Genomic DNA, 27,719 nt, shown 5'->3' with positions numbered 1-27,719 from the left:
CATCAGAATAACTAATAAGTCTAAAATCTGATCCCTTTGAATGCCAAAAACCTAACATTGGATAAGTTCCAATGTATTCGATTATTCTTTTGACTGCTATAAGATGTGATTCCTTTGGGTCAGATTGAAATCTGGCACACATACAGACACTAAATAATATGTCAGGTCGAGATGCAGTAAGATATAGCAATGAACCAATCATGCTTCTGAACACCTTCTAATCAACATGTTTACCATTCTCATCCTTGTCCAATTTGGACGAATGAGATATTGGAGTGTCTGTTTTCTTGCTGTTTTGCATTCCAAACTTCTTCACAATCTCTCTTGCATACTTTTCTTGGCAAATGAAAGTACCATCCTTGGTCTGTTTCACTTGTAATCCAAGAAAGAATGTCAATTCTACTATCATGCTCATTTCGAACTCATTCTGCATGCACTTTAAAAATTCCTTGCAAAGCACTTCATTAGAGGATCCAAATATAATATCATCCACATAAATTTGAACAATTAAGAAATCCATACCTTTTCTCTTAATGATTAGAGTTGTATCAACTTTACCTTTTGTGAAGTCATTCTGCAGAAGGAAATTACTTAACCTTTCATACCAAGCACGAGGTGCTTGTTTCAGACCATAAAGTGTTTTCTTAAGCTTGTAAACATAATCAGATTTTCTTGGTTCTTCAAATCCAGGAGGTTGTTCTACATATACCTCTTCCATGATGCAGCCATTTAGGAATGCACTTTTCACGTCCATCTGAAACAATTTAAAGTTATGAAAATAAGTATAAGCTAAAAGTAGCCTTATGGCTTCTAACCAAGCAACCGGTGCATATGTTTCATCATAATCTATGCCCTCTTCTTGTGAGTAGTCTTTTGCTACAAGCCTTGCTTTATTCCTTGTGACTTTTCCTTTGTCATCTAGTTTGTTTCTGAATACCCATCTTGTTCCAATTACTGGATGATTCTTGGGTCTTGTTACAAGTTCTCATACTTCATTGATTCTAAATTGTTGAAATTCTTCCTGCATTGCTTCCATCCAACTTTCGTATATAAGTGCTTCATCAATTCCTTTTGGTTCTATTTCAGATATCAAGGCTAAAGCATTTATATTTTCTTTATGTTTGGATCAAGTCTTGATGCCATCTTTTATTTCTCCAATAATAAGATTCTTCGGATGACTGGATTTATGTTTCCAGTTTCTGATGATTCTCTCCTTCTGAGTATCATCAGATTATGAAGATTCTGGTTGAGTCTGGATAAATGTTGAATCTTCTTTTCATTCTTCAACATATTCAATGATCTTTGAAGATTCTTGTTGAGCTTCAGACATCTCCTGAACATGGGGAGATGATTCAGATTCATCTTTGTGAGTCTGAACATTTTCATCAAACCTCACGTTCATTGTTTCTTCCATGGTCTGAGAGTTCTTGTTAAAAATTCTGTATGCTTTGCTTGTTGTGGAATATCCAAAGAAAAATCATTCGTCTGCTTTCTCATCAAACTTACCAAAGCGATCATTTGAATTTTTTAGTATAAAGCATTTACAACCAAACACTCGAAAATATGATCATTTGAATTTTTGAGTATAAAGCATTTACAACCAAACACTCGAAAATATGAAATACTGGATTTTCTACCTTTGTAAAGCTCATAGGGGGTTTTGTCAAGAATAGGCTTCAGAAAAACTCCGTTAATAATATAGCAAGCTGTAGAAACTGTTTCTGCCCAAAATTGATAAGGAATCTTGCTTTCAATCAAAAGAGTTCTTGACATTTCTTGCAAAGAACGATTTTTTCTTTCCACAACACTATTCTGTTTTGGTGTATAATGAGTAGAAAAATTGTGTTGAAAGCCATTTTCCTCACAAAAATCTGAAAATCTTTGATTTCCAAATTCTCCCTCATGATCAGTTTTGATGCTGGAAATGGTATAACCTTTTTCATTCTGAATTCTTTTTGCAAATTTTGAGAAGTATGAAAAGGCTTCATTTTTGTGCGCAAGAAAGAATACCCAAGTGAATCTGGTAAAATCATCAACAATGACTAAACAGTATTTCTTACCACCAATGCTTTGAGTTCTGGTTGGTCTAAACAAATCCATGTGTAGAAGCTGCAAAGCACGATTAGTAGAAACATAGTGTATAGACTTAAAAGAACTTCTTACATGTTTCCCTAAGGTACAAGCTGTGCATAATTCTATTTTCTTATATTTAAGACTTGGAAGACCTCGAACAAGTTGTTTGTTTGAGATCTTTGAAATTTGCTTCATGCTGATATGCCACATTCTTCTATGCCATAAGTCTTCATCTTCCTTGATAGAAATTAAGCATTGAGAAGAATCAGACTTTACATCAAGAAGATATATATTACCATGTCGTCGACCTGTGAATATTTGAGAGCTGTCTTTGCTAGAGCCACGGCGGATATTTTCTTGGAAGCTTATTTTAAAGCTTGTGTCACACAGTTGACTTATGCTAATCAGATTGTAATTGAGACCTTTTACCAATGAAACATCATTGATAGTAAGTCCTCCAACTTCAACTGTTCTTTTTTCCAACAATTTTTCCCTTGTTATTTCCTCCAAAGGAAACACTTTCACCATTCAGACTTTGAAATTTGATAAATATGCTTGGATCTTCTGTCATATGTCTTGAACAATCACTATCCAAGTACCATTTCCTTTTTCTTTTGCTGGTAACCTGCAAGAATTATATACATTCAAGCTTTCTTTAGTACCCAGATTTGTTTGGGTCCTTGAGAGTTAGTAGTATAGGCTGTTTTACAAAGTTTTTAAATTGGTCACTAGACTTTAGGACAATCCTTCTCAAAGTGCTGTGGATCTCCACATTTTGAGCACTTGAGAGCACTTCGGCCAACAGGTTTTACGAAATTCCTTTGGAAGTGATTTTTGTAGGTTTGTTTAGGAGATCTTTGCTTTAATCGCTCCTTGACTTTTGGAAAATCAATCAACTGATCACTTTCCTTAACAAATTCGAGACCAGATTTGTTATAGTAAGGAATTTGTATAGAAAGGATATGTTCCAGCGTTTTTGAACCATTTGAAAATTTGGAAGTAATATCAGAAAACTTCCTTTTCAAAACAGAATTTTCTTCGGCAAGTAAATCTCGATTTTCCTTGATTTGATGAAATTCTTTTTGCAGAAAATCAATTTTGTCCTTTTGAGAAATATCATGTTGCCTTAGCACTGAATTCTCCTTTTTTAGTTCAGAAATTCTCTTAAGAGCAGCCTTAAATTCAAAGCATAATTCATCAATGTAATTTGACACTTCAATTGAAATTTCAGGATACTTTACCTCGATTTCAACTTCAGTATCAGAATCTAAGTCTAAACTTGAGTCTAAGTCTGACTTGGCCATCAGACAGAAGTTTGAGATATCTTCACACTTTGTATCACTTCAAGTTTCTGCTTTCAAAGCTTTATTTGCCTTTTCAAATTTGCTCTTCTTTTTCTTCAAAAGTGGACAGTTTGGTTTGATGTGTCCACACTTCTTGCAATGAAAGAAGATTACTTCTTTTGATTTTTCTGCATCATCAGGGATTCCCTTTTTCTCAAAAGGCTTCTTCCCTTTGAAGTTTCTTCCTTTATTTTTCATCTTTTTGTACTTCTTTATGAAGAGAGCCAGTTTTTCATCATCAACATCCTCTTCTTCTGAATATGCATCATCAGAATCAATATTAGATTTTAAAGCAATCGACTTCTTACCTCTGGATTCATTCTCCTCATTTAGTTGTTCAGTTTCATGTGACTGAAGAGTTCCAATCAGTTCATTTACTGATAGAGGCATGATCCTTTGAGTTTCTCGAAGTGAGGTTTTTATGTTATCCCATTCCTTTGATAATCCCCTCAGAAGCTTGTTCACTTTCATTGCATCTGAGACTGATTGTCCTTGATATGCAAGACCATTCACTATGTCAGTAAATCTGTCATACATATCAGCAACTGATTCTCCTGACTTCATTTTGAAGGATTCATATTGTCCAAGCAATAGATTGATCTGAGTTTCCTTGGCTCGATCTGTTCCTTCATATGTTGTATAGAGGGTGTCCCAGATGTCCTTTGCTGATTCACAAGAAGCAATTTTATTATATTCACTAGTTGCCAAGGCACAATAAAATGTATAAATTGCTTTTGAATCTAAAGCTTCTCTTTTTTATATCTCAGCTTGGGATAATGGAGCTTCTTCTGGTTTGCTTCCATCTAGTTTTTCCTTTGAAGCATATGCAAGTGTAGAGGACTTAGGATTGACTCCTCTGATGACAACATCCCACTGCATGTGATCAACTGATTTGATGAATGCCTTCATCTTATTTTTCCAGACGTTGTATTCCTTACCATCAAAATATGGTGGTTTGGAATTGCTTTGTCCTTTAATGAGACTTGGAACACTCATGCTAGCCATAAGATCGTTAGCTCAGAAGTAAAAAGCACTTCAATAAACGAGCAACCATGCTCTGATACCAATTGATGTAGCTAGCAGGTATCACCTAGAGGGGGTGAATAGGTGATTTGAGTGAATTTGCAGAATTTAAAGCGAAAACAATTTTATAATCAGTAAAGTCTGAACAATAATCAGATTCTGAATGTGCTAGTGTGCAGTGTAAACGATATAATGAGAGATTCGGGAAAGAGAGAACTGCACACAAGAAGTTATAGTGATTCGGCTTAGATTAAGCCTACGTCCACTCTCCCACGCTGACAGCCTACTGGCTAGATTCCACTATATGATCAAAGGGATTACAAGATCTTAGTGATATCACTCGGTGAATGATAGAACTCTCTATATCACACAATCACTTTTACAGAAAATCCCTCAAAATCTTAGTATCTAGCTCAGGAAAGACAAGTAATAGAATCAGAATGTACTTAGACTTTGGACTTGTTGATTCTCGATTTCGTTCTATTCCTTCTACTCCTCATTGATCTCCTTTTATACTCCTCCACTTCCAAACTAGCCGTTGGACAGTCTTCAGAGGATCATCTTCCAATATTCACCTTAGACAGATTTGTATAAAATGGATTGAGTAGCCGTTGATTGACAAAATCCGAATCCCACTTAATCTGATCGCCCATACAACCAGAATCTTGGTTTCCATAAGTAGAGTTTTATCCGTTGTGATATATACTTGTCATAATGTTTAATTGTCAATCAATTAGCCTTAGATTGAGTCAATCAAAACTTTTCTTTTGTGAAATCCACGCCAGATCACTAGCCGTTATGTTTCGTTCTGAATAAATTCTGAATCTGAAGAATTTCTGGTTCCTGCTTTTCATTCAAAACATGAGTCAGCGTAGGTCCTCAGTAAAGTCTGAGTCCTTCAAAATTAGAGTCTGAAGATCTCTAACATCTTAATATGAAGTCTGAGTATCTATTTCAGTAGGATCTGAACTTCTCGTTCTGAGACTCGTTAAGTTTGAAGTTTTCCTTTTGAACCATATAAAGTTTGAGCGTCCAGAAAGTTAAGTTCTCTTAAAGTATTAAATTTGCCACTTCCAGAATATATTTACCTGGATCAAAATACTTCAGAGTACATATCAGATTTACAAGATTAACATAGAAAATTTTGTCAACTACAAAATTAGGAAGATTCCTCAACAATCCCATTCATATGTTCAATTTAACAGTCTTGTTGTCGAGTTAAGTCGCTAATAATCGCCTTGCTAGTTAGAAACAAACTTCGCTTTGTTCTTTTTCACATTTTTTTTAGTTGTGGTTCTATTAACTAACATTTAAGGAAGGAAGGAATCGCTTAGGTTAAATTCGTTTTTGGTCGAAAGAAAGATTCCATTCATTTCTCATAATAATACTCGAGAGGTACATAAAAGGCTTTCAAGCTTAGCAAATCCCAAATAACTTCGAAACAAAGCAAATGTCGGAATACAAATAATAAAGCATAATATGCAATTAGAAGCACACTCTTATCTCTCAAGTACAGATCTGCCACCGTAAACGTTCGGCGGCCAATCACTAAATTTAGTTATGAGCACACGCCAAGATCTCCTCCCACTCCATTTGCAACAGATTGCGGTGCGCGTCTAAGTTCAACATCCTCATCACAATCGCCGTGTAGAGATACCAACATCAATATCTTGAAAGAACACATATCAATACTTATAAGGAACTCCCAGATCTATATGTAAATCTATTTCGGGAGAGTAAAACCCTCAGATCTAGACCTAAATCTGAATCGGGAGATAGAGCGGCCTAATCTCTTAAAGCTTGTGGAGTCACATCACGAACATCCTTATTGGTAACTGTCGACTGGACGAATGGCCGAACTAGTCTCTAAATTTACTCAAGATCAGCTACAAAAATTTATTCGCACACACAAACTCCCAAAACAAATTGGGAGAAAAAAGAAAAGACAATCAAAGCAAAGAAAAGGAAAATCAAAACTAAGTAGGCTCTCAGCTTTAGAACCTGAAGCTGAAAGCCTACGGGAGAGCTTCAAAAGAGGCAAGAGTTTTGGGTTAAATTTAGGGTCGCGCTTTTTCCACTCCTTCTTTAGCTAATACACTCCTTATAACAATATTTTGACCATATTATCCTCCGTGGGTCCCACTTTTTCAGCATCCTCCATTATTTAGTTTCTTTATTTTTCTTTTCTTGTGGGTCCCACCTTCCTCCTCCTTCTTAATTCTATATGTTCTCTCTCTATTCTCTCCTGGAGGTAATTCTAGCCCTCTCTTATTCCTCTTAATTAAATCTAATTTGGCCAAAAAAAATTAAATCTGACCATGGTTAAATTGTTAGTGGTAATTCATCAGTTATCTGGAAATGAATATAACCCTCTCTCTTCTCAATTCCACTCCAAAAATGATTTACATTTTCCAATTAGCTAAGAAGATGGAAAGAAAGGGAAAAAGAAGAAGAAGCTTCAAAGTCAAAATTTCATTTTTCTCTCTCTCATTAAAAGCAATTGGAGACATTTCATTGCTATGTTTGATCTTTTTCTGCTTCTTTGCTTTCTTCATTAGCCACTGAATTATGACCATGGACAACATGACTCCCAACATAGTCATTGTCAACCGAATTATGACCATGAACTACAAGACCACCAACATCATAGTCCTCCTCCTCCTCTTCTCTCTCTCTCTGGCTTTGATCTCTCCATTTCTTCTTCCTCTTCTTGTTCACTGTGACAGACATACTATGTAACCTCTGCTTTAGCTAACTGCTCCTAACTCTCTCTCCCACAGTCTCACCCTCAGTATACCATTTCTTCTCTTTCATCTCTCCCTACTTCACTCTCCCTCACCCATACAAACTATTCTTTTAACCACCTCGATAAGCTCTTATGGTACTTGGATTAGGCATGGCCACGGTTCGGAACCGGCGGTTCCAGTTCGTGGCCATGTGTGAACCGGAACCACCCCTAGCGGTTCCGGTTCCAGTTTTGAACCCGCCGGTTCCGGTTCGTAATTTAAAAATTTTAAAAATAAATTATGAAATAAAAAAATAATGAATTAGAAAATTATGAAATAATGAATTATTCAATATAAATTGTAATCAAAATGTAAATTGTAGAGGTGATTGGTTCCCGATTCGGTCCGGTTCCGTTCGGAACCGGGAACCGAACCGGTAAAACCGGTCTCTTAATTTTAGAACTAGGAACCAGACCGGCAAATCATAGAACCGGGAACAGGACCATTAGTCCGGTCCGGTTCTAAGCAGTCCAATGGAACCCTTTGCTCTTAACTAGCAAAGGATCGTAGCCACAAAAGGCATACAACTTCACATGCTCATGGCTTAGCTTGGGTTTTATACACAACCCTTTTGATGGTCTCTTCATTCCCATTCGATATGGGACTCTTGGCATTTGCATGAAGACAAGCCAAGAGTCTCACATTGAAGGTGTTCAAGGCAAGCTGAGAGTCCCACATCGAATGGGAACGAAGAGGTATTAGAATCATTGTGTATAAAACCGAAGACAAGCCTTGTAATTAGAGATCAATGCACTTACAATGCATGGCAATTAGAGTTCAAATTGTTTTATAAAAAAAATTAAATAATGAATTTTTTTTTAAAATTTCATTATTATTTTTTTTAAAAAAATAATTTGGAACCGGAACCGGAACCAGCGGTTCCGGGCAGGTTCCAAAATTGTTAGAACCGGAACCGAGCCCGTAGGCCACGGGCCGGTTCCGGTTCCGAACCGCGAGCCCTGTCAACGGGCCGGGCCCAAGTTTGACCGGGCCGGTTCTGGGCCAAAATCGGCCCGTGGCCATGACTAACTTGGAGAGAGAGAGAGAGAGAGAGAGAGAGAGAGAGAGAGAGAGAGAGAGAGAGAGAGAAAGAGAGCAATTAGAGGGAAATTAATCAATGGCGTCGTCCAACCACATGGTGAGTGTTGACCCGTGGATCTTTTATTATTCGTGCTTCGTCCACCCCTAGTTCATCGAGGCCTACTCTTGGATACTGAGACCGACACCAAAGCTTTCCACCACTACCACCACCTCCTCCAATAACTCCAACACCCTCATCCCCAATGTCGTTTCCTTCTTCCTCAAACACCACTTCGAGCCTGCGCCTTCTACTCCTGCCACCGCTCCCTTGGGGTCCAACTAGGAGGCCACAACGTCAAAGCGTAACGAGTCTCCATTGTAACCACCAACATCGTTTGCTAAGAGAGATAAGAAGGAAGGTATGACCCACAACAAAAGAAAAATAACGTTTGAGAGAAAATAAGGGAACACTTTTGATAGAATAATATAAGAATGCTGAAAAAGCGGGACCTAAGGAGGATAATATGGTCAAAACACTAAAATAGGGACTTTATTAGCTATGCAAAGAGTGGAAAAAGCGCGGCCTTAAATTTATTGAGCAAATTGTGTCTCAATCAAAAGTTGCTTATAAAAAGCTTCAAAAGGACATCATCCATCCCCAAGGGCACTGCCTTTTTAAGAAAATTATATATCAAACTAGATTACCAGTACTTGGAGTTGAAAATAGATGAATATTAAAGAAAAATAAATTAATAAATAATTAGATAAATTTTCGTGAAAAATCAAATCTGTAATTACCTTGTACATGATCCAACTAAGTTCAAAATTCCTGAGCTTGATCGGAAAATGAATGTGTCATGATTTCGGACATTATCTGAAAACACACAATCCGTTCTCCACATATAGCTAGAATGTTTCGGTCATGGCTAGTCATGTTTATGTCAAGATCGTAAGAACCAGCTCTCTATGATCAACAAGTGATCCGTGTTTCGGATCAAACTAATTTATCTAAAATTGACTTATGTAATCTACTTTAATAGATGTGTTATCGGATTTTATCTTTTCGAAGTTCATCAGTTTCACGAGATGTCATTACCAATTTCATGTTCATACTTGAACTTTACTTAAATAGATGTATTATACGATTGATTTGATTATGGTAGTGTCATTTGCATTTAATAGGCACAAAATTATGAATTTCACGGATTATTTGGGCTCCAATAAGCCAAATCCGTTGAGAAAGTCCTAGAGTTATAAATTGAATTCCTGATTTTAGGGCATTAAACTATATGAGCGAGACATCTTGCAAATTTTCGTTTGATCTTTTTTTTTTTTTGGACAATTCATCATTATTATTGTATTCACTTCAATTCTGGCGATTTTTACACCTCAATGTTAAAAAAAATATATTGTTTTGCTTCTGCTGGGCTTGCAATTTTCACTTTCAAAATCAAAACCAAAACTATATGCAGTCAATAGCATCATATTGATCACGATTCGCATCACAAATTGCCGTCAAATGGGCTAAACTTCTTTCTGGGCCTGGTCCAGAAAATCCCTCTTTGGTCTCTCGATGATGAAATAATTGGGTCACGTCCGAGTGCTTTTATAGTATCTCATGGCATGATGGTACGTGGCCCAACTTTATTTCGTACACCTAATAGAAGGGAGGAAAGTACCTAATAACCCCCTTCCCTACTCCCGCTAAAGTGAGTACGTATTTTATGTAACGGTTATACCACATGACAGTAATACGCAGTGACCAATCAATCACCATTGATTTCTTTACAAGATCTAAAGAAATAATCTTAGTAAATTAAATAAACTAAGGAATTTTATCGGATCACATCGCCAAAAATATCAAACCGTATCGGATTACATACTTGCCGTGATCGTTCTAAAGGAGGACGGCGCACTGTCCGTGTTCTATGGACATCATCCTACTCAGAATCACATGCGTTATGCATACCACTTTTGATTGGCTTGTTATACCACATGCCACGTGGCGTGATCGTTTCATGTGATACCCCCGTCCTCATAAAGAGTGCCAAGCTTGGAGATTGCGGCATCTGCGCCGTCCTCCTTTAGAACGATCCGATACGGTTTGATATCTTTGGTGATGTGATCCGATAAAATTCCTTAGTTTATTTAAATTACTAAGATTATTTCTTTAGATCTTATAAAGACATCACACTTCAACATGTGCGATGAATTTTAGCAAAATCCATAATGTTCGTGCTACACTTCTAGATACATGATAGAAATTTGCAAAATTTATCTTTTCCACTCATCGAACTTGCGGAATGCTTGATTTCACAATTTACGATGTCCTCGATTGTACAGATTTCACTAACCATGTAACGAGATCGTGAACGAGTGTTGGTAGCTATGATGGAGTGCAAGGATCGGACTCGTCTGTGTGTTTTTCTCTCCCCCTATATCTGCTCGCCATCCTTTAGCACACAATCCACTTTCATAAAAAAAAAATGGTATCTTAACTCCCATTAGATTAATCGAGCGGCAAAACGATTGAGATTATGCCCCCACAAAAAGTGTGAGGTCATAACCAAGTTATAAGAAAGCAATTTCTTACGAATCTCCTAGGTCCGGCATGCGTCGCACTCGAAAGGGTGAGTTTAGTATGGTGTCACAGACTAAACTTGTCTCTTAGCACTCATGAGTCATGCATGAGCCATGATTGTCACGGAACAAATCATATAGTGAATTTAAATATCACCACAACTTTGTTTAGCTGTATAATGGATTCGAAAATTGAGGACATCATAACACTAGGAAAAGAGTAGAGGTTTGCGCATCTACATATGTGAAGCCTAAGCATCAATTCTTATAATTTGAATTCTTCTTGGACTAGGTTGGATTTCTCTAAGAATAATAGTGAATGTCCATGAACGAGGATTGAATTTGGTCCAAGTCCCATTTGTGAGTGGTTCAACCCCTTCCACTACATCAGGATGGAATTACACAAAACCCCTCTGAATCTTTGGGGAAGCTTGTCCCCGAATTTTCTATTATTACAAATTACCTCATGAACTTTCATTTTGTTACAACCGTTAGCACGCCGTAATTTTTTCCCTTAACCTGTGCTATGCACGTGACTTTCAAAAGGTAAAAGTATTTTTCATCTCATTTTTTAATGAAAATCTCTCTTGTACCCTTAATTGCTGTAAAACAAACGAAAACTATAGAGCATTGAAGAAAAATAAATAGCTTATGATAATGAGAATCGAAAAAATAAATATCTGTAGTGATATTAAATGATAATAATTTGTTAACATTTAAAAAATATAGCCACCCTAATAGCTTAATAAGAAATTTTGAGAGATATAAAAACCAACAACTAAATAAAAAGGGAAAAGGTCTTGATAACAAAAGGATAATACGACAAAAATTGATTAATCGTTATGTATATTTAAAGAGCTAATTAATGTAAATATGATCGATTAACAAAAGAATTTTATATGGAGAGTAAACAATCCCTTGCAAAATGTGTCACGTTAAGAGGGAATCATTAAAGACGAGCTTTACATTCGCGCACGCCCAACGTATATATGGCGGGCATCTTGAATGAAAAGCGCCTTTGCATCTTTAATTACTCAAAAATTTCAAAAATCATCTTGGTTTTTAAATGAGTTTGCAAATTGGAACCTTCTCAGTTGCAAAGGCACACATAACTTGCTCCATTTACGGCTCATTCATTATTTTTCACCCCTTTAACCCCGAAAGACCCATTGCGGAACTAATTTTTTCGGCCTAAATCATATGAAATAACGAGGTATTGCTTTCTTTGTGCAAGCTGCTCTCACCTAATCATCTCAAATAGTAACCTCGTACTATCTTGCTAGTCCTACATATTTGCTTTTGTGAGCTTGGGCTATATTATATGTGGTAGATTTTCTCAATCTTCAAAATCTGTGACACGAAAAGGATATGCATATAGTCGGGCCAAATGCTTTATTGACCTATCTGCACTCACACGTATCTTCTTCCTGGTTTGTCTTTGAATCAAGGAGAATACTGTAGCTTCACGACATTGACGTTGCACTCTAAGCATCACAGCGTCGCTGCCCAACCACAAACACCCTCACTCGTGAATTCTCACGACGCTAACTCCATCCGCCAAATCCAAATGCATAGACCACGACTCGATTCGAGGGTCGCTCAGATTTGGAAGAGTCATGTCTGATTTTGAAATGCTAGTAACGATTGAAACAAAGGGTTTGATGAGCATTTCTCTTGCTCGAGGAATTTCTCTCCAACGGTTAAAGAGTGCAATCTGATTTTGGAGTCAACTTGTCGGTGGAAAATCAGCAACATTATATAATCATGGCCAGCAAGCATGGTATTGGTAACCTCTACTAGAATTAGTGTTCCTTCTCTTTTTCCTTTCTTTAACTATTTTTAAGGCTCTGTCCGTTTAATCACTAGAGCTTATCACAAGACGGTCCTGGACATCGGTAATCTGTCGCAAGGCATCAACATTGCCCAACATTGCTTACAACTAGGGAATGTCGATGAACGTGGATTGAGTTTGGTCCAAGGCCCATCTGTGTAAGTAAACATGGTTCAACCCCTCCCTCAAATTAGGGGAAAATTACCTTAATTTGGGGTAAGTATGAGTTTGCCTCTAAACTTTCAATTGTTACAAAGTATCCCTGAGCTCTCATTTTGTTATAGCCGTTAACGCTCCATTATTTTTTTGGCAAAATGACACAAATGGATCTTGAATTTTTCCCGAATGTGTAATGTCTTCCCTGAATTTTTAATTTGTTCAATGTGGTCTTTGAACTTTTGATACATGTACAATTTTAGTTCTTGAACTGGATGACAATTTTTCAGTGTTGTTCTTTTATTAATTCAAGTCCATGGATAACATTGAATATTTTCATATAATTTGGGGACTAGATTAAATATTACCAAAATTTTAGGGACCATATTGAACAAATTAAAAGTTTAGGGATGACATTATATATTATTTCGTTAGCATGTGCAATGCACATGGGTTTAAAAAAAATCTAATTTTTGTAGGAAAAATCTCTTTCACCCTTAATTAATGTAGAAAATGAAAAACATAGAAAGTGGAAAAAAAATATATATTAATTTACTAATAATCGAAATTAAATATCGACAATAATATTAAATGATAAGGATTTGTTAAAAATTAATGAATATAGCCATCTTAATATAACTAAATAAGATATTTTGACAAAAATAATAAACACAATTTTTATAAAAATGGAAAAGGCCTCAATGACAGGAAGGTCAAATGAAAATTTTGGTTAGTCATTATGTATAATATAAAGGGTTGATTCATGTGAAAGTGAGTGCTCAACAAAGATATTTTGAAAGAAATTATAACGGAAAATGATATCCTCGACTCATAAAAGAAAATGATGAACCAAAATCTAAGGTAATTTTTTAAGAATTTTTTTATTTATCAATCATTTTCTGGAATTAATTAACTATTTAAAGTCACATAATGAGTATCCAATTTTTGTTGTTTGACCTCTTTGTTTTTGAGGCACTTTTCCTTTCTACTTACTTGTTTTTGTCTATATTAAAATATTTTATTTGTTACATTGTGTTATATCTTATTGACAGTCATTTTTCTGGAATTTATATATTAGTCAATTTAATTTTCTCCATCTTCCGTATCTTTTCATTTTTTTAACGGAAACCAGGGGTAAAAGACGGATTTCTTTTTAGAAAAATGAGATGAAAATATACACTCACTCCTTAAAAATCATTATATTACACAAACAAATGGAGAATACAACCGAGAGTTAACTGCCGCAATAAAATGAGAGCTCAAGGGAGTAACGGGTAACAATCGAAAGTTCAGAGGCAAACGGTATTGCCCCCAAAGTTAGGATCACTTTGGCGTAATTTTTCTGCAAATCCATTCTGCGATGTCAGATTCCTGAAACGCTCGTAAGGAGATTAGGGTGTATTATTTGGGTATATTGGGAGTGCAAAAATATGAGGAACCCGAACTTATATATACTAATTCCAAACTCTCAAATTTTCCATTAGTGTCACCCAGGAACCACAAAAAGGTAAAGTTCGATAATTTAGTGTGAGCCCAAGACAATTTGCGCCCTAACATAACACTAACAGAAATGTTGCCAATTTAGAAAGAGGAGCAGGAAGTAAGGGTGAGCATAATTCGGGTGGGCGATTTCCACCCTAGAACCAGGAACCGCCCACTAAAGGCCGGTTCCAAAAAATTGGAATCAAGAACCGCCCATTGGCTTCATAGATCTACCCGGGAACCGGACCGTTGGTCCGGTCTGGTCCCGTTCCCAGAGAGGCCTATGGATCTGGTCCCACTAGCCAAGGACGGAGACGGAAAGATGGAGATGAAGATAGAGAGTGGTAGACAGTGAGGTGAGTATCGACTGAGAAGAATGAAAAGAGTGAGAGTGAGTGTGAGGCGAAAGCAAAAGAATGTATTTCTCGGCTCAATGTGAGACTGTAAATATCGAGTGGGTTAGGTTTAGTTTAGAGAGTTAAGATTTTCTTTTTTTTTTTAAATAAAAATTAAATAAATATAATATATTTATTATTATATTACCGGTCCGGTCCAGGTGGGCGGGCGGGCGGTTCTACACTTGGAGTCGGAACCGAACCGATACTCACCAATTTTAAAAAATTGCCGGTTCTGGACGGTCTAAACGATTCTCAGTTCTTTTGCATACCCTAGCACGACGGCCCATTTAGCGGCAATTTCTTGTCCCGTAGCCTAAACTCGCGAGTCTTCTATTTTGGCCGCGAGAGCACGCAAAATCTGCCATCGAAATGACAAATGATTTGTATCGGAGCGATTGAACACGAAATAATGCCACGTAAGTCTTCCTTCCTTCCCACTCGTTAATCTAATCCGATTGTCAAAAATCCAGCTTTGGTGGATATTAGGTGGACACCGATTTCTTTTTTAATTTACAATATCTCTCTGAATTCTCCGCACCGTCCCTGTCTCCTTCCGAGAAAAATCAGTCCCCCGTTCTTGACCGATCTTGGGCCGACTTTACACGTGTCGCAATCCCTGCACGTGTCAGATTCTATTCTAAAAAAGTAACTTTGTAAGACAATAATGATCTCGGATAACGTCGTTCTTAGCCCGGGTGATGACCTGACCTTATCCATTGGCACCAATCATTTGACTCCATTAGCACGTGTTGATAATCTTCGCACGTTCCTAATTATGAAATTCCGAACTGAACACGCGTTTGAGATAACGATTTAGCAATGGAAACATGGTTTGAGTTTTATAGCTGTACTCGTCTCGACATTTTTGCGTAAGGTCGGATTGATGGAAATGAAACCTTAATCTGTTGAGATAAAGGGCATTAAAGGTCCCAGAACCTTTTTCAAATTGTTCGATCGTGTCCTTGAACTTTTTATTTTGTGGAATTGGGTCTCTAAGTTATATTTTTTTATTGTTCAACTTGGTCGTTTCGTCAAAATTATGGACGAAAATGCTAACCTGATATCCTGCACTATGTTTAAGATAATAGTGAAAATAACAAATATTAAAAGAAAAAAAAGAAAACAAGGAAATCTAGGGCGGTGGTACATCGGTGCGGTCGCCTAACCCGAGCAATTACTGGTCGGGGGTCGCGAGACCTCGATGACCTCGGGGAAAATTATTCATCCGGTTTATGTTAGAAATTCTAAAAGGACTGAATATCCCGATTTTGCATGGACAAACAAAACTCATGCGTAATCAGAACCTAATGCGGAAACTTGAAAAATTCTTTATTAACCACCAGACATTGATGAAGTTCGATTGATAATCTGAATCATCGAGCGTTGAACGGTCGGTGAAGGGTATCTCTAGCCAATTGCCCTTTCAACGTCGATGGTGTGTTTTTTTTATTATGAGAGGGTTTGGCTTAGAAGACCCTTTTGTATCCATTTGCATCCCTTCATATGACTTCTTCCATTGAGAAGTCGTGTATTTTGGGCGGTCACAATATAATGGACAGTTATCACGCAACTTAACGTGGACAATAAACGTTAATGAAATTAATTGAATGTGGGTATAATAAACTGAATGTGGGATCATATTATTGATATTATAACATTTTGGTCATCGAATGAGTACTTAAGGAAAAAAGGATGGTGAGATGCTCTCACCAATTTGCGACAGACAAAACACATCATCTTATTGATCGTTTGTCCATGACCAAAGCACCTGATTAGCAGCAGAGATCATCTTATTCTATAGCTTCCCTCGACATATACCACTTCAGTTATTTGATCCACGACCAAAGCACCTCGGTTCTTGTTGCTATTTTTCACGGGGAAGGATCATATAGAATCCGATTCATTAGTGACCACACGGCCGTGAATTTGATTCCATGTATTATTGCAGTTGGGCACTTCGATCCTCATATTATGCCTCTCATCCTTACCAAAAGCTTCCTTTTTTGTGAACCTGGGTATATCTTCGAAATAAATAGAAGATAATATTCGGAAAGAGGGCTATGATGGTGATCGTAACGACGCACATTTTGTTGTTACTACAAATTGCCACAACTCACTTTGAGCAACAATGCATTTCATAATTCGCGATAATTTACACATGTATACCGATCAAAGGTGGGATTCCTTGTGATCATAAGGGAAAACAAATGAATGTATCACTTATATAAATGAAATTTGTTTCATGTGCTTACCATGGGGAGCATTACCAAAAAAGTTCTAAATCTATTGTAATTGTGCCATTTCAATCCTAAAACTTTTTTTTTGTCAATTCAGTTTTAGACCTTTTGCATTTATACCAATTCAGTCGATTCAACCAATTTTGGCCGGCTGGCGCTGTCGTGGACGCTCGCTGGCGTCAGCTGGCCAAAATTGGCCATAATTATTCATCCGGTTTCTTATTTTCCTTGTGAAAGCTGGAGTAAATGCTTGTGTTAAAATGTACCTCTTCTGTTTGATGTCTATGTGACTGCCCAGCTGGTCTTATCATTGTTGTTCAGGATTTTATGAGGTACTTGGGACAGTTTTAACTGTTGTTCAAGTTGCTTTTAGCTGTGACAGAGTTAGCGCTGTATGTTTTATAGTTGTGAAACCTGAATCTTTTTCTTTTTTGTATGTACTAAGAGAACGTGGGCTTGACTGCTTTGCAAAGACTTTTGTAGTTAAATTTCACAGGGGTGACACCCATTGAAATGGAGGAAAAGATGCATAGTAGAAATCAAATTTTTGTTAAACTGATGCTCCATTACTCTGTTTTGTAGATTCTCAATCTGATTCCAAAAGAATCTGATGGTGAACGTTTTGAAGATGCTCTTGCTCGTGTTTGTCGCTGCGTCGGGGGTGGAGGAGCAACCGAAGCTGATAGTGGTAGTGATCTGGAAGTGGTAGCAGATTCCTTCGCCGTTAATCTCCGATGTCCTGTAAGTTGCGTCATGGAATTTGTGAAATCCAAGCAGTCTTGTATTCTGTGTTAGCGTGAGGAAAAGTCTGGTAAAGATATTTTCTGTGATGATTTCTCTTCGTTCAGTTAATAAGTGTGTGAAGTGAAAACTAACCGTAATTCCACTTCCGTCTTCTATCTTCTTTTGAAAGGAAGTTCTTTAACTTCTCCAATCTTGGGAATGGAATCCTTCTGCCACCGACTGCAACTCTGTTAAATTGCTGACGTGGAATTTGTCATGATGATTTGACACATTCTATAAGGCATGTCAACAATTTGATGGAGTCAGCAATGGCAGGGTGACTAGAGGACTTAGGTTGCACAAATTGAGCAAATTGAAGTACTTGATTTCACAAAAAAAAGAAGTGACGGACTACAAGTTAGAGGAGCTAATCTGAAGTTAACCCTATCAATGATTGCACCGATGAATAACACTATTACCTCATTTGATTTTTTTTTCTTTATCATAGGCTGTTCTAAGGAAAAGGCTTTGCATGAGGGAAAATTATTTCCTTTGTTTTAATTGAAACTGCAGCCACTCATTTCTGGTTTTGATTAATTACTTTACCTTTCTAATTGTGGACTGCAGATGAGTGGTTCGAGAATGAAGATTGCTGGTAGGTTTAAACCTTGTGTTCACATGGGATGTTTTGATCCGGAGGTATTTGTGGAAATGAATCGGCGACCCAGGAAGGTAATGGACCGTCGAGGAAATTTCTATTTTGGCTTTAATCATTTTCTGTCAGTAAACTTGAACTATTGTCATTGCAGTGGCAGTGTCCTATATGTTTGAAAAATTACTCACTGGAGAATATCATTATTGACCCTTGCTTTAATCGCGTGACTTTTTAGGTCTACAGCCATCATCGATCGCCAATGGACGAGTTCTCGCAATGAGGATTTGACGGAAGAGAGACATGGGGATTGGGGGCGTGAGGGGGAGCGCTGGGAGTCGTCCTCGCTTGGAGGAGAGGCTGGTGGATCTTGGGACGAGGTGGAGGCGGTTGGACGAGAGAGAGAGAGAGAGAGAGCAGAGCTAGGCCTTCTCAATCGCGAGTCGGGAGGGACGGGAGGGAGAGAGCGGAGGGAGAGACTTCCAAATTAGGCGGGCCGACATCGACACGCGTCACACAGCGAGTGAACTGACTATTGCATAATTCACGTGGGAAATTTGGCTCGGAAGAACTCGTGAACCCACGACGCCCCTTCCATTCTTTATACGAAACGCGTGCCTAGAAAAGCATAGACATTGAATTAGAAAAATCAATTTACAATGCAAGAGATGCCTTATCATATCGGGTGACCCGTCCACGATACCGCACCGTCCAATTCGACGAAGCGAGAGGCAAAGAGGTCGCCTTCAGACACGCCACCCCCCACCTCCTTTCTATCCATACATCTTCTCTTCTTTACACATCATGTCCACATCTCTTTCTCTCTCTCTCCCTTGTTTTCACCGCTTTCGTAATCGACGAACGTGCCAGGAAAAGACAAAATCCGAACCCTCTCGAAACCCTCCACCGACCTTTCGCATCCGCTTTTTTTTTTTTTTTTTGGATCCAGGGAACCCCGCACGACCGATAACCAGGAGGTAAACTCTGGGGGCGACACGTGCTAGCTACCACACACATGCACCGGTTAAGTCACGTTGCGGCGCCCGAGATTCGAACGCTCAACCTTTTACGAGAGGAAGAGTGCGCGCTTCAGCAGCGCCACCCAGGCGGGTGATTTCGCATCCGCTTTCTCTCTCTATCAAATTCCAGCTTTCTCCCTCTTTCTCTCTCTCTCTTTCTCGTCACTGACAATCTCCATCGCCGGAAGGAAGATTCCGCAGAGAACGAGGAAATCAACTCCATCGCCCATTTGCCCCGCGCGTGTAATCGGAGCTCTTTCAGCCGCAGGCCGCGTCCTCCGCTTCGGTCGAGGGATCGGGGCGAGTTCGGATTTTTGAAAGTTCGTCGTTCTTGAAAAGAGCCCTGCACCGTTACGTTAAACCCAAGCTTTCGCTTTTTGCGTTCTCTCTCTACCGACTGCTCCGCGTGGGTGGGTGGGTGGGTGCGTTTCGTTAGCTAAGTTTAGCTCTCTTCAGGTGCAGGTAAGGAGGTGCTTCGCGTTGGGTTTCTCTTCCCTTTTTTCTCGTTTTTATTTTTTTTTCTGGGCGGTGGATGCTTTGGGATTCCTAGTGTGTGTGTGTGTGTGTGAGAGAGGAAGGGGCTAAAGTGTGAATAGGAATCGGTTCCGGGTTTGTCCGTGCCGTGTTGAGGCAGGTGATGAGGGTAGTTCGGACTTCTGAGGCACTGAGGCGTTTGTTTGGCCTTTTTTCGGTTTCCGATGCAGTTGAATGATGTAGGATCTTGAACGGACTCCTTGCATGGTTATGGTGTTTTGATCGCCGGTCCGATATGCACATCTTGGTGCCGAAAGAGGTTTGGGGAGGGAGGGAGAGTTGGCATTTTAAGGGTATCCTTGGGGATGTTAGTCTGATCTTAAGATTTTTCGAACTGTCATTCGTTTGGCAGTTTTATCGCCCGAGAGTTTGGTTGATGGACTCGAGCGACATCGTGACTCGGTTCTTGTTGATAACTAGAGGACTAGCATGGTGTTGTTTTTCCCTTTTGTCAAAATGATGGGATCCCCTGCTGCTTTCCTTTTCTTTTGCCGCTATCTCGTGTGATTAAGGATGTGCCGTTCCAATCATTTCCCGAATCATCGGAGCAGGTCGCTCTCATCTGGGGTCGTTATGGACAGTGTGTCAGGTGATGACTTGGCATGTTCGTTAGAGATTAGTTATGCCGGGATTCGATAACTCTGGAAATTACATCTTTTATGTAGGATCTGGTGAAGAGCAAGGGGCACAGTCGCGTCGTTAGAATTTGATGTTGCAATGTGGTTGTTGATCGCAGAATGCAATGTAGTCTATTTAGGTTTCGCCAAGAAGTTTGATAGCAAACAAAGCTGTGTGGCTTTTTTTAACTAAGAAACAGGAGCCAAGGTGAACGCTGATGCAGATTCACCTAATTAAATAAGTTCTTTGCAAGAAGATGATGAGGAGAATCAACTCACTTCCCCTTTACACCAAATATTATCCATTATCTGTGGCTGGCCTTGTCTGATGATTGAATTCTCAAGGGAAGAATGTTAATGATGATTAAGATGTGAAAACCAGCCTTTCCATCTTTTATAGGATGTAGTTTTTTTCCTTCAGGAGTCCTTGGAAATTTGGCATTTAGGGGAAGATGGAGTGGATACAATTGCTTTTCATGTTCTCCTCTTTTCTACATATGACTGAGGTCTTGGCTCAAATGGGATGTCCTACTGACTGCAGCAGGCTTTCCCCTACTTTTCTTGTCCTGGAAATTTGCTGGACAAAGTAGAATCCAAACTTCACGGGACTGAATGATAAACATATTAATTGATATGCCGTATTCATTTGGAGAGTAGTTTACAGATCCATATATGCACTAATGCATACTCTGTATAACATACGGAGGTGTAGGTTCCGAGTTTTGTGCTCATTGAAGTAACATGCTTTCTGACCTTTGCCCTAGATCTTGGTTCTCATGAACTTTATCACATTTAGAACTTCGAGAAATCTCTACTAGAATGGCAGGTTTTTGGTTATATTTTGAGATTAATGCATGGTGCGGACACTGTAATTGTGGTTTCACAGTAGAATTATGGAATCTCTGTGCTCGTGCTCAGCCTGTTTTTGGGTTTCTCCACGATGAAAGGAGATTTAATCAAGATGGGAGACCATGGCAGAGAGAGAGAGAGAGAGAGAGAGAGAGAGAGAGAGAGAGAGAGAGAGAGAGAGAGAGAGAGAGAGAGAGAGAGAGAGAGAGAGAGAGAGTTCTGAGTCTCGCTGGTTTATATAGACTACCTTCCCATGATAGTGTTGACATGAAATGGAACAAGATTTCCATAGTTGATGGTTGCTGCTAGAAGTAGATTACTGAAGTAGCATTCGCGATGATTGGAGGTCGATTAATTTAATTCTCTAAAGCAGTTTGTCTGCTTGAGCAACAGACGGCGGAATTTAGTTGTTTCACAAAACTCAAATAAAGTGGTTGCTTCCTAAACTGTTTGTGTAGGCAAAATTCCTTAGTTGTGAGATATGATTCTGTATGGTGGGGCTTCGACTGTTATTCTGGGCTTTAAAAATGAAACGTTCTTCCTCTCACTCTCTCCGTGCCTCCCTCCAACTCAACCCACGAACTTGATTCATGCATGGAAGAAGCATATGCTCATATTGCATGAAATAGGAAATATTGGACTAGAATTAATAAAAACAACAAGTTCTGTGTTGACTCTTGGACAACATATGGAATGTTAAATCAAATTCCAATCGGCTATAATTGACTTGTAAGATTAGGTATTGCTTGGATACTGAAGAACCCCTTGAAACCAGAGGTTGGAATGGATGGAAAAGTTGGTACCTGGGTAAATACCTTCTTCGTGAAGGTTTTTGCTTAAGGACATCGATGCTTGTCTTCAGCGGCTGTACAATATGTGTTTCTGCCGGCATGTATGGAATCATTTAGCCAACTTGAGGGTATTTGTTTAGTTGGAAGAGCCTTCTGACTGCAAAAGTAAAATGAGCTTCAGTACAGTCGAAAGTCTTAAGGCTCGAGTTATTAGCAGTTCTCAAAGAAAGCTTCAAGCAGAATTGCAGAAGGAGGTAGTATATCCTTGATGGACCAGTTTGCTCTTACAATCTTTCACCTTATTCTGTTATCTTACTACGTTTAAGAGCATTTAATCGTGTGATTTGTTGGCTTTCACCAGAGATTGGCTCGTTGATGGTCGTTTCTGGTATAGTTTGTTCCAGACTTCAAGGAATCAGTGATCATGACACACGATTCCTTATTATCCACTGCTGGATGCCCTGGAGTTCCTCAATGCTTCGCTTATGTTATTAGATGGGATTTTTTTAGATCTACTTGTTTCGATGATTCCTTCTGTTGGAGAACTGCTGATTGGAGCTGTTCGACATGCATTGGACTATCTTGTTGCCGATATCAAATGGTCTTGACCCTTGTAGCAGAAATCAATGTTGCAGTGTCTCCTTGCTTGACTGGCCAAATAAAATTCTTAGGAGGTTATGGAATGTAGCTAAGTTTGCTCATATCTGCAGGTGCTTCATTGCTAGCTTCTAGGTAGTTGGTAGTCTCAGCAGAGTCAAATAAAAATGGGTGAAGTAGCTATTGAACAGCGAGGGTTTCAACAGTTTGATGCGGAAAACCTTCAGCGTGTCTTCTATGAAGAGAGTCAGACAGACACTGAGTTCACAGTCCTTCGGCAGATGAATGGGGAACCGATGCCTGTCGAGAAAACTAAAGATGATGCTAGTGCTACTGAGTTGCTAGAGAGAGGGTGCTTGCAGTACGGGTAATGTCTCGGCTCTTTGTAATGTCTTGGCTCTTTCTTGAGCAGTATCACTTCTATTTTAATTGCTGTCAACTTTCAGTTAATATCAAAGTTGCTACTGCTGCAGATGTCCTCATTACCATCAAAGGTGCCGCATTAGAGCCCCCTGTTGCAATGAGATTTTTGATTGCCGTCACTGTCATAATGATGCAAAGGTGATTCTTTGTACCCCTCATAGACTTAAGTATGCTTGATAACTTCCTTTATTATGACATGAAGATGGTCACTAGATATCTAGGAGATACTTTAGAGTAAGTTTAGTTGATTAACTTTTCACTTGCCATATACTAGAGAATGATCGTTAACCAAAATGTAAGTACCGCTTCAGCTGCTTGTAGGTTTTGGGCTCTAGTGACATGAGTTATCTTAAGATGAGATTGCATTCTAACTTGATGTTAGCTTTGAAGTGCGTGTGCTTATATTGTGATATGTGCGGTTTCCCATTATTGTATGATGGATATTTGCAGAAGTTGCCACTTATGTTCTCGCGAAGTTAATTGACTTATTAATGGCACCAGAGTTTCTTTGCATCATAAATGAAAGTTGCCATGTGGTTTGAGTTTGGATAAGTAGTCTAGTTTGGTAAATCTGACAAATTATATAATTCTTCAATCTTCTGCCTATAGACACGCTCTTCATTACATGACATACTGTTCTCTTAGGTGCAGAATAATATCGATGTAAACCAAAAGGAGCGACATGAGTTGCCTCGCCATCAAGTTCAACAGGTGGATGCTATCGAATTTCTGGCATTTTTAAAGACTGACTTATTACTCGATGTTCCCACTTACCTACTGTTTTTTTTCAGGTTGTATGTTCACTCTGTGGTACTGAACAAGAGGTAAGTTTAAACATTCTATACTTCATTACCAATTTTGATTGCACTAACTTTTCAAAGGAGGTAAAAAATGTGAAGTTGTTTAGAAAGACTAGCCAAACATAAGCTGCAGTGCAGTATCGTATTTTGCCATCAATATGTTAGGTTTTGCAGATATTGATTCTCAACCTTTGGTTCCCATGTTCACAGGTCCGCCAGGTGTGCATCAACTGTGGTGTTTGCATGGGGAAGTATTTTTGTGGGACTTGTAAGCTTTTCAATGATGATGTGAGTCAAAGCTTTTTTATCTGGCTGGTCAATTTCTTTTGTGCGTCTAGGACAGTGACATTGGTCGAGTCTCTCTCTATGTCAGACGAAGTCTCTTTCTGCCCTCTCCCCCTAGCAATTAGCATAAAAATACTCTTTCTGCTCAATTTCTTTCATCTTCTTCATCAAGTCACACTTCAAATTTCTCACACGAACTGCTTTGAGCCTGGAGGACGAAGATGGTTTGATGGGTTGAGGTCTAGCAGGCGACCATGCAGATCTTGGGGTCGTGGAGGGCACGCCACCTAAACATGCCCGTGTAGGTGAAGACGTCAAATTCGACCAAATTGGAGGTGAAACTGCTCTAGTAGGAGAATCCGGCCTTGTGGAGATCACATTGAGGTCTTGGAAAGCAGAAACGATTGGGAAAGTTATTGAAGGAATGGTGTGGATTTTCGTTTTTGGTCTTTACTTGGACGAGAGCAATGTTCCACGGCTGGAACTGCTGAATAGTTGGAGGATTAGGATCTCTAGTTTTACTAGTGATGACGTCTATGGAAATTGCTGGTGTTTTGCACGACAAAATCGAATTTTTAGAATGGAAATGTTTTACATTCTTTCATTATGCGAAGAAAATTGCTGTTTTTTTTAGAATGAAAATTTGTCGAAATTGTTAGATAATAAAATTCATGTCCTACCTCTAAACAAGCTTGGCTTGTCATTGGGGACTGAGCCTTGTCTATAACACCAACAGATTAGGCAAAAATAAGGCCAACTGCAATTACTTTTCAAATGTCAAACGTACTCACAAGCACAAAAAACTGTTGCGCAGAATGCTTGTGGTCTTAACAGTATCATTCCCACATCTTAAATACTAACGGGAAATGTGAACAACAGACTCCATCTCTTGATCTTTAATTGAAGAGTCATTCCAACAAAAGGTACTACAACGTATTGGACTTCCAACTCTTTTAACAGCGACTTCTGGTCGTTTTTCCTTTTACCTGTCGATCTTGTTGATCCAAAACTTCCAGTGTCCTTCAAATGCTCCACCCGCTTGTTTTCATTTCTCTTCCTTCTCTTTCATACCGTCTTCCTTTTGCTGCTGGACGAAAGAAATCCATATTACATAACAACTCGTTTATTACCATAAAGCTCTGCCTCTGATCCTACTGTAGTGATAAATATGTGAGATGAGCTCTCTACCTTCTTAGCATTGACCACAACATTATTGGTATCTCTTGGTAGAGAAATGACTCCACTGCCTTCCCATCAACGCTATTAAGAAGCAAACAATACTCAAGTTAAAATGGCACTTATAATCACTCAAGTAGATAGTTACTTAAAAGTAAGGTTAAAAATACCTTTTGAGCGGTGACATTGTTATGATGCATCTCTGTGACAAGTTGGTTCCTTCTCTTTGTCTGGCTATCTCTTCATCCTGTTCACTTTAGAAAACAAAGTCAGAAATATTGATACAAACAGAGACTAGAAACACAGAATGAATAAACGTTACCTTCTCCTTTTGTTTGTTTCCATGGGCAATTTCTTGATTCGTGGCCTCGCTTGAAGCACAAATGGCATGTGATTTCTGTGCCTGTCTTGACATTTTGAATCCATTTTTAGATTCTCCTTCCTCTGTTATCCTTTTCTCTTTAGGCCTACCAGGCATAATCCGAGGCCTTAGTGCCACCAAAGGTTCTTTATCACTGGAAGGCCAAATGAGGGAACGGTGCACATTATTAGCTAATGCCCAATGCCCAATGAGTGAACTGATTTTTAGACCTCTTACTCTTAGTACACTTCGTATTCAATTTAATATAATGCAAAGCTGCAATAGAATTTTGACAAATAACATTTCAAGGAGAAAAGAGAAGGAAACATGAGCAACTCGTCGAATCAAGACAGGTCAACAAAAGTCTAAGAACAGGAAGTGCACTAAGCTAAACTAATCAGAGTGCGACAGGGATAATAAGCAATCTGAGCACATGAAGACCGCTACAATTACTGACAATGGACATTACAAATTATTGCGCATTTGTTTTTCAAAAATAAATGGTCAATCGGATTCCAAAATTGCATGTTCATGATAGCTGATCCTTTGTTACAACTGAGCTGCAATTTCCCAATTAGAGCTCAATTTCAAATGCACGTCACTGGACTCTAGCGACCTTGTTCTTCACACAAGAAACATTTTTACCTCTATCATTCTGACAGCAAAATCAACTGCAATAAGATCTCAACGTCGCAAAATTTTGATTCCAAGACTTCCAACCATCGTGGATACAACCATTCCAAGCCAACTTTGACAGCAGCTTCCCAAAGTAAGAACCTGTGAGTTCTTTATTAACCCAACAAAGTTTGGCAGCCAAACATCGAATAGCTTCAAAACCTGAATCACAACAACTCTCTGTGAATAAAGACTCCAAAAGACCTCCATGCAGGTGCCGATTATTATACCAAATCAAAATACAATCGTCCAAATTATTGGGAACTATATTAGACTAACTGGCTAGACTTTCAGTCTTTCAAAAACCTCTCAACAGATAGTTTCAGCTCTGCAATGTTTCTGTTGTTTGTAACCAGGACAATGCGTGATAAAAATAGGCGAACATCCTTTACCTTTCCAAGGATGTTTCTCTTTAGAAGTGCCTTTTGAAAGCTCCTTTGGATATTTCAGCATTTACATCACAACAGGTGGAATAATAACCAAATCCTGCCAGTGAACAAAATGAAATCAATCTAGCAACTAACATCAGCAAACTACTAATAACACCCAAAGTTTACAGATCTTTGTTTGTCAAACTTAATATTAATTTTCTTTTTCTACCTTTTCAATCCAACTGATAGGCATCTAACATCATCAACCGCAGAAGCTTTGATCAAGTTGGATAGTGAATTCAACTTAAGCTGCCTTTTTTTGTGGGATATATATAATATGTTTCTTTCTTATTATGCCTGTTCACGTATCAAAATTAATGCACTGACAGTTTTTAAATGGCATATAGGATAAACGAAAGTTTCCTCAAGAAATTTATGAAAATGCTTCATGTGTGTTTTTTTTTCAGCAAGTAAATGCACTAGGAAGAGCTTATCCATAATATAAGGGAACATTTCACAATGCAGCTGATTATGTCAAAAGACATTCTCGTTCGTGTCTGCCATCTTGATCATTTGCTTGACTCAAAAGTTCTAGTAAATGACAGATGGCGTTACTAACTCTACAAACATTAAGAAGTATTCTTTGGGATAATCTATTATTTGCCTTGGACTTTAGGTATATCCTGGATTCAAAGCAGATGAACATGGATTCATAGTAAGTAAAATTGAATTTGCTATTTTCTTGATTGATCCAAATAATTTACAATGGTTTTGCTTCTGGCCTGTTTCCTAGTTTGTTCATGACCAAACCACTAGGAGAAGTTGCATTTGGCGTCTCTCAACTGATATGATTTCCTTAATAAGCTAATGCAGACAATTTTGTGAGATAAAGTGTGTGGAACACAATGGTTGGACAA

General features: G+C 38.5%; 1 protein-coding gene and 1 long non-coding RNA gene across 2 annotated transcripts; both read left to right on the top strand.

The window, feature by feature from the left end:
* The first annotated feature begins 17,168 nt into the window (after positions 1 to 17,168).
* On the top strand, positions 17,169 to 18,536 carry LOC130136277 (uncharacterized). The gene is made up of 3 exons (XR_008815253.1): positions 17,169 to 17,670; positions 18,280 to 18,384; positions 18,462 to 18,536. It is a non-coding gene; the product is annotated as an uncharacterized LOC130136277 (long non-coding RNA).
* Positions 18,537 to 21,717: 3,181 nt separating this feature from the next.
* On the top strand, positions 21,718 to 24,510 carry LOC130136258 (probable E3 ubiquitin-protein ligase RZFP34). Its single transcript, XM_056306474.1, has 6 exons — positions 21,718 to 22,368; positions 22,476 to 23,078; positions 23,185 to 23,272; positions 23,786 to 23,845; positions 23,926 to 23,958; positions 24,145 to 24,510. The coding sequence occupies exons 2-6, from the start codon at positions 22,879 to 22,881 to the stop codon at positions 24,508 to 24,510; spliced, it is 747 nt and encodes a 248-aa protein (XP_056162449.1). The 5' UTR covers positions 21,718 to 22,368; positions 22,476 to 22,878.
* The last annotated feature ends 3,209 nt before the right edge of the window (positions 24,511 to 27,719 follow it).

The sequence above is a fragment of the Syzygium oleosum genome, unplaced genomic scaffold (genome assembly GCF_021117445.2).
Source record: "Syzygium oleosum isolate NSW1041296 unplaced genomic scaffold, Sole_v2.1 Sole_v2.44, whole genome shotgun sequence".
NCBI lineage: Eukaryota > Viridiplantae > Streptophyta > Magnoliopsida > Myrtales > Myrtaceae > Syzygium > Syzygium oleosum.
Note: the sequence above shows the minus strand (reverse complement) of the source record. Positions and strands in the feature narration are given on the sequence as shown.

Excerpts from the sequence above, each read along its gene's own strand:
- LOC130136258 (XM_056306474.1), top strand. The coding sequence starts at position 22,879 with ATGGGTGAAGTAGCTATTGAACAGCGAGGGTTTCAACAGTTTGATGCG. Across the intron at positions 23,846-23,925 it reads CTCGCCATCAAGTTCAACAG|GTTGTATGTTCACTCTGTGG; the intron begins GTGGATGCTATC and ends GTTTTTTTTCAG. Across the intron at positions 23,959-24,144 it reads TCTGTGGTACTGAACAAGAG|GTCCGCCAGGTGTGCATCAA; the intron begins GTAAGTTTAAAC and ends CCATGTTCACAG.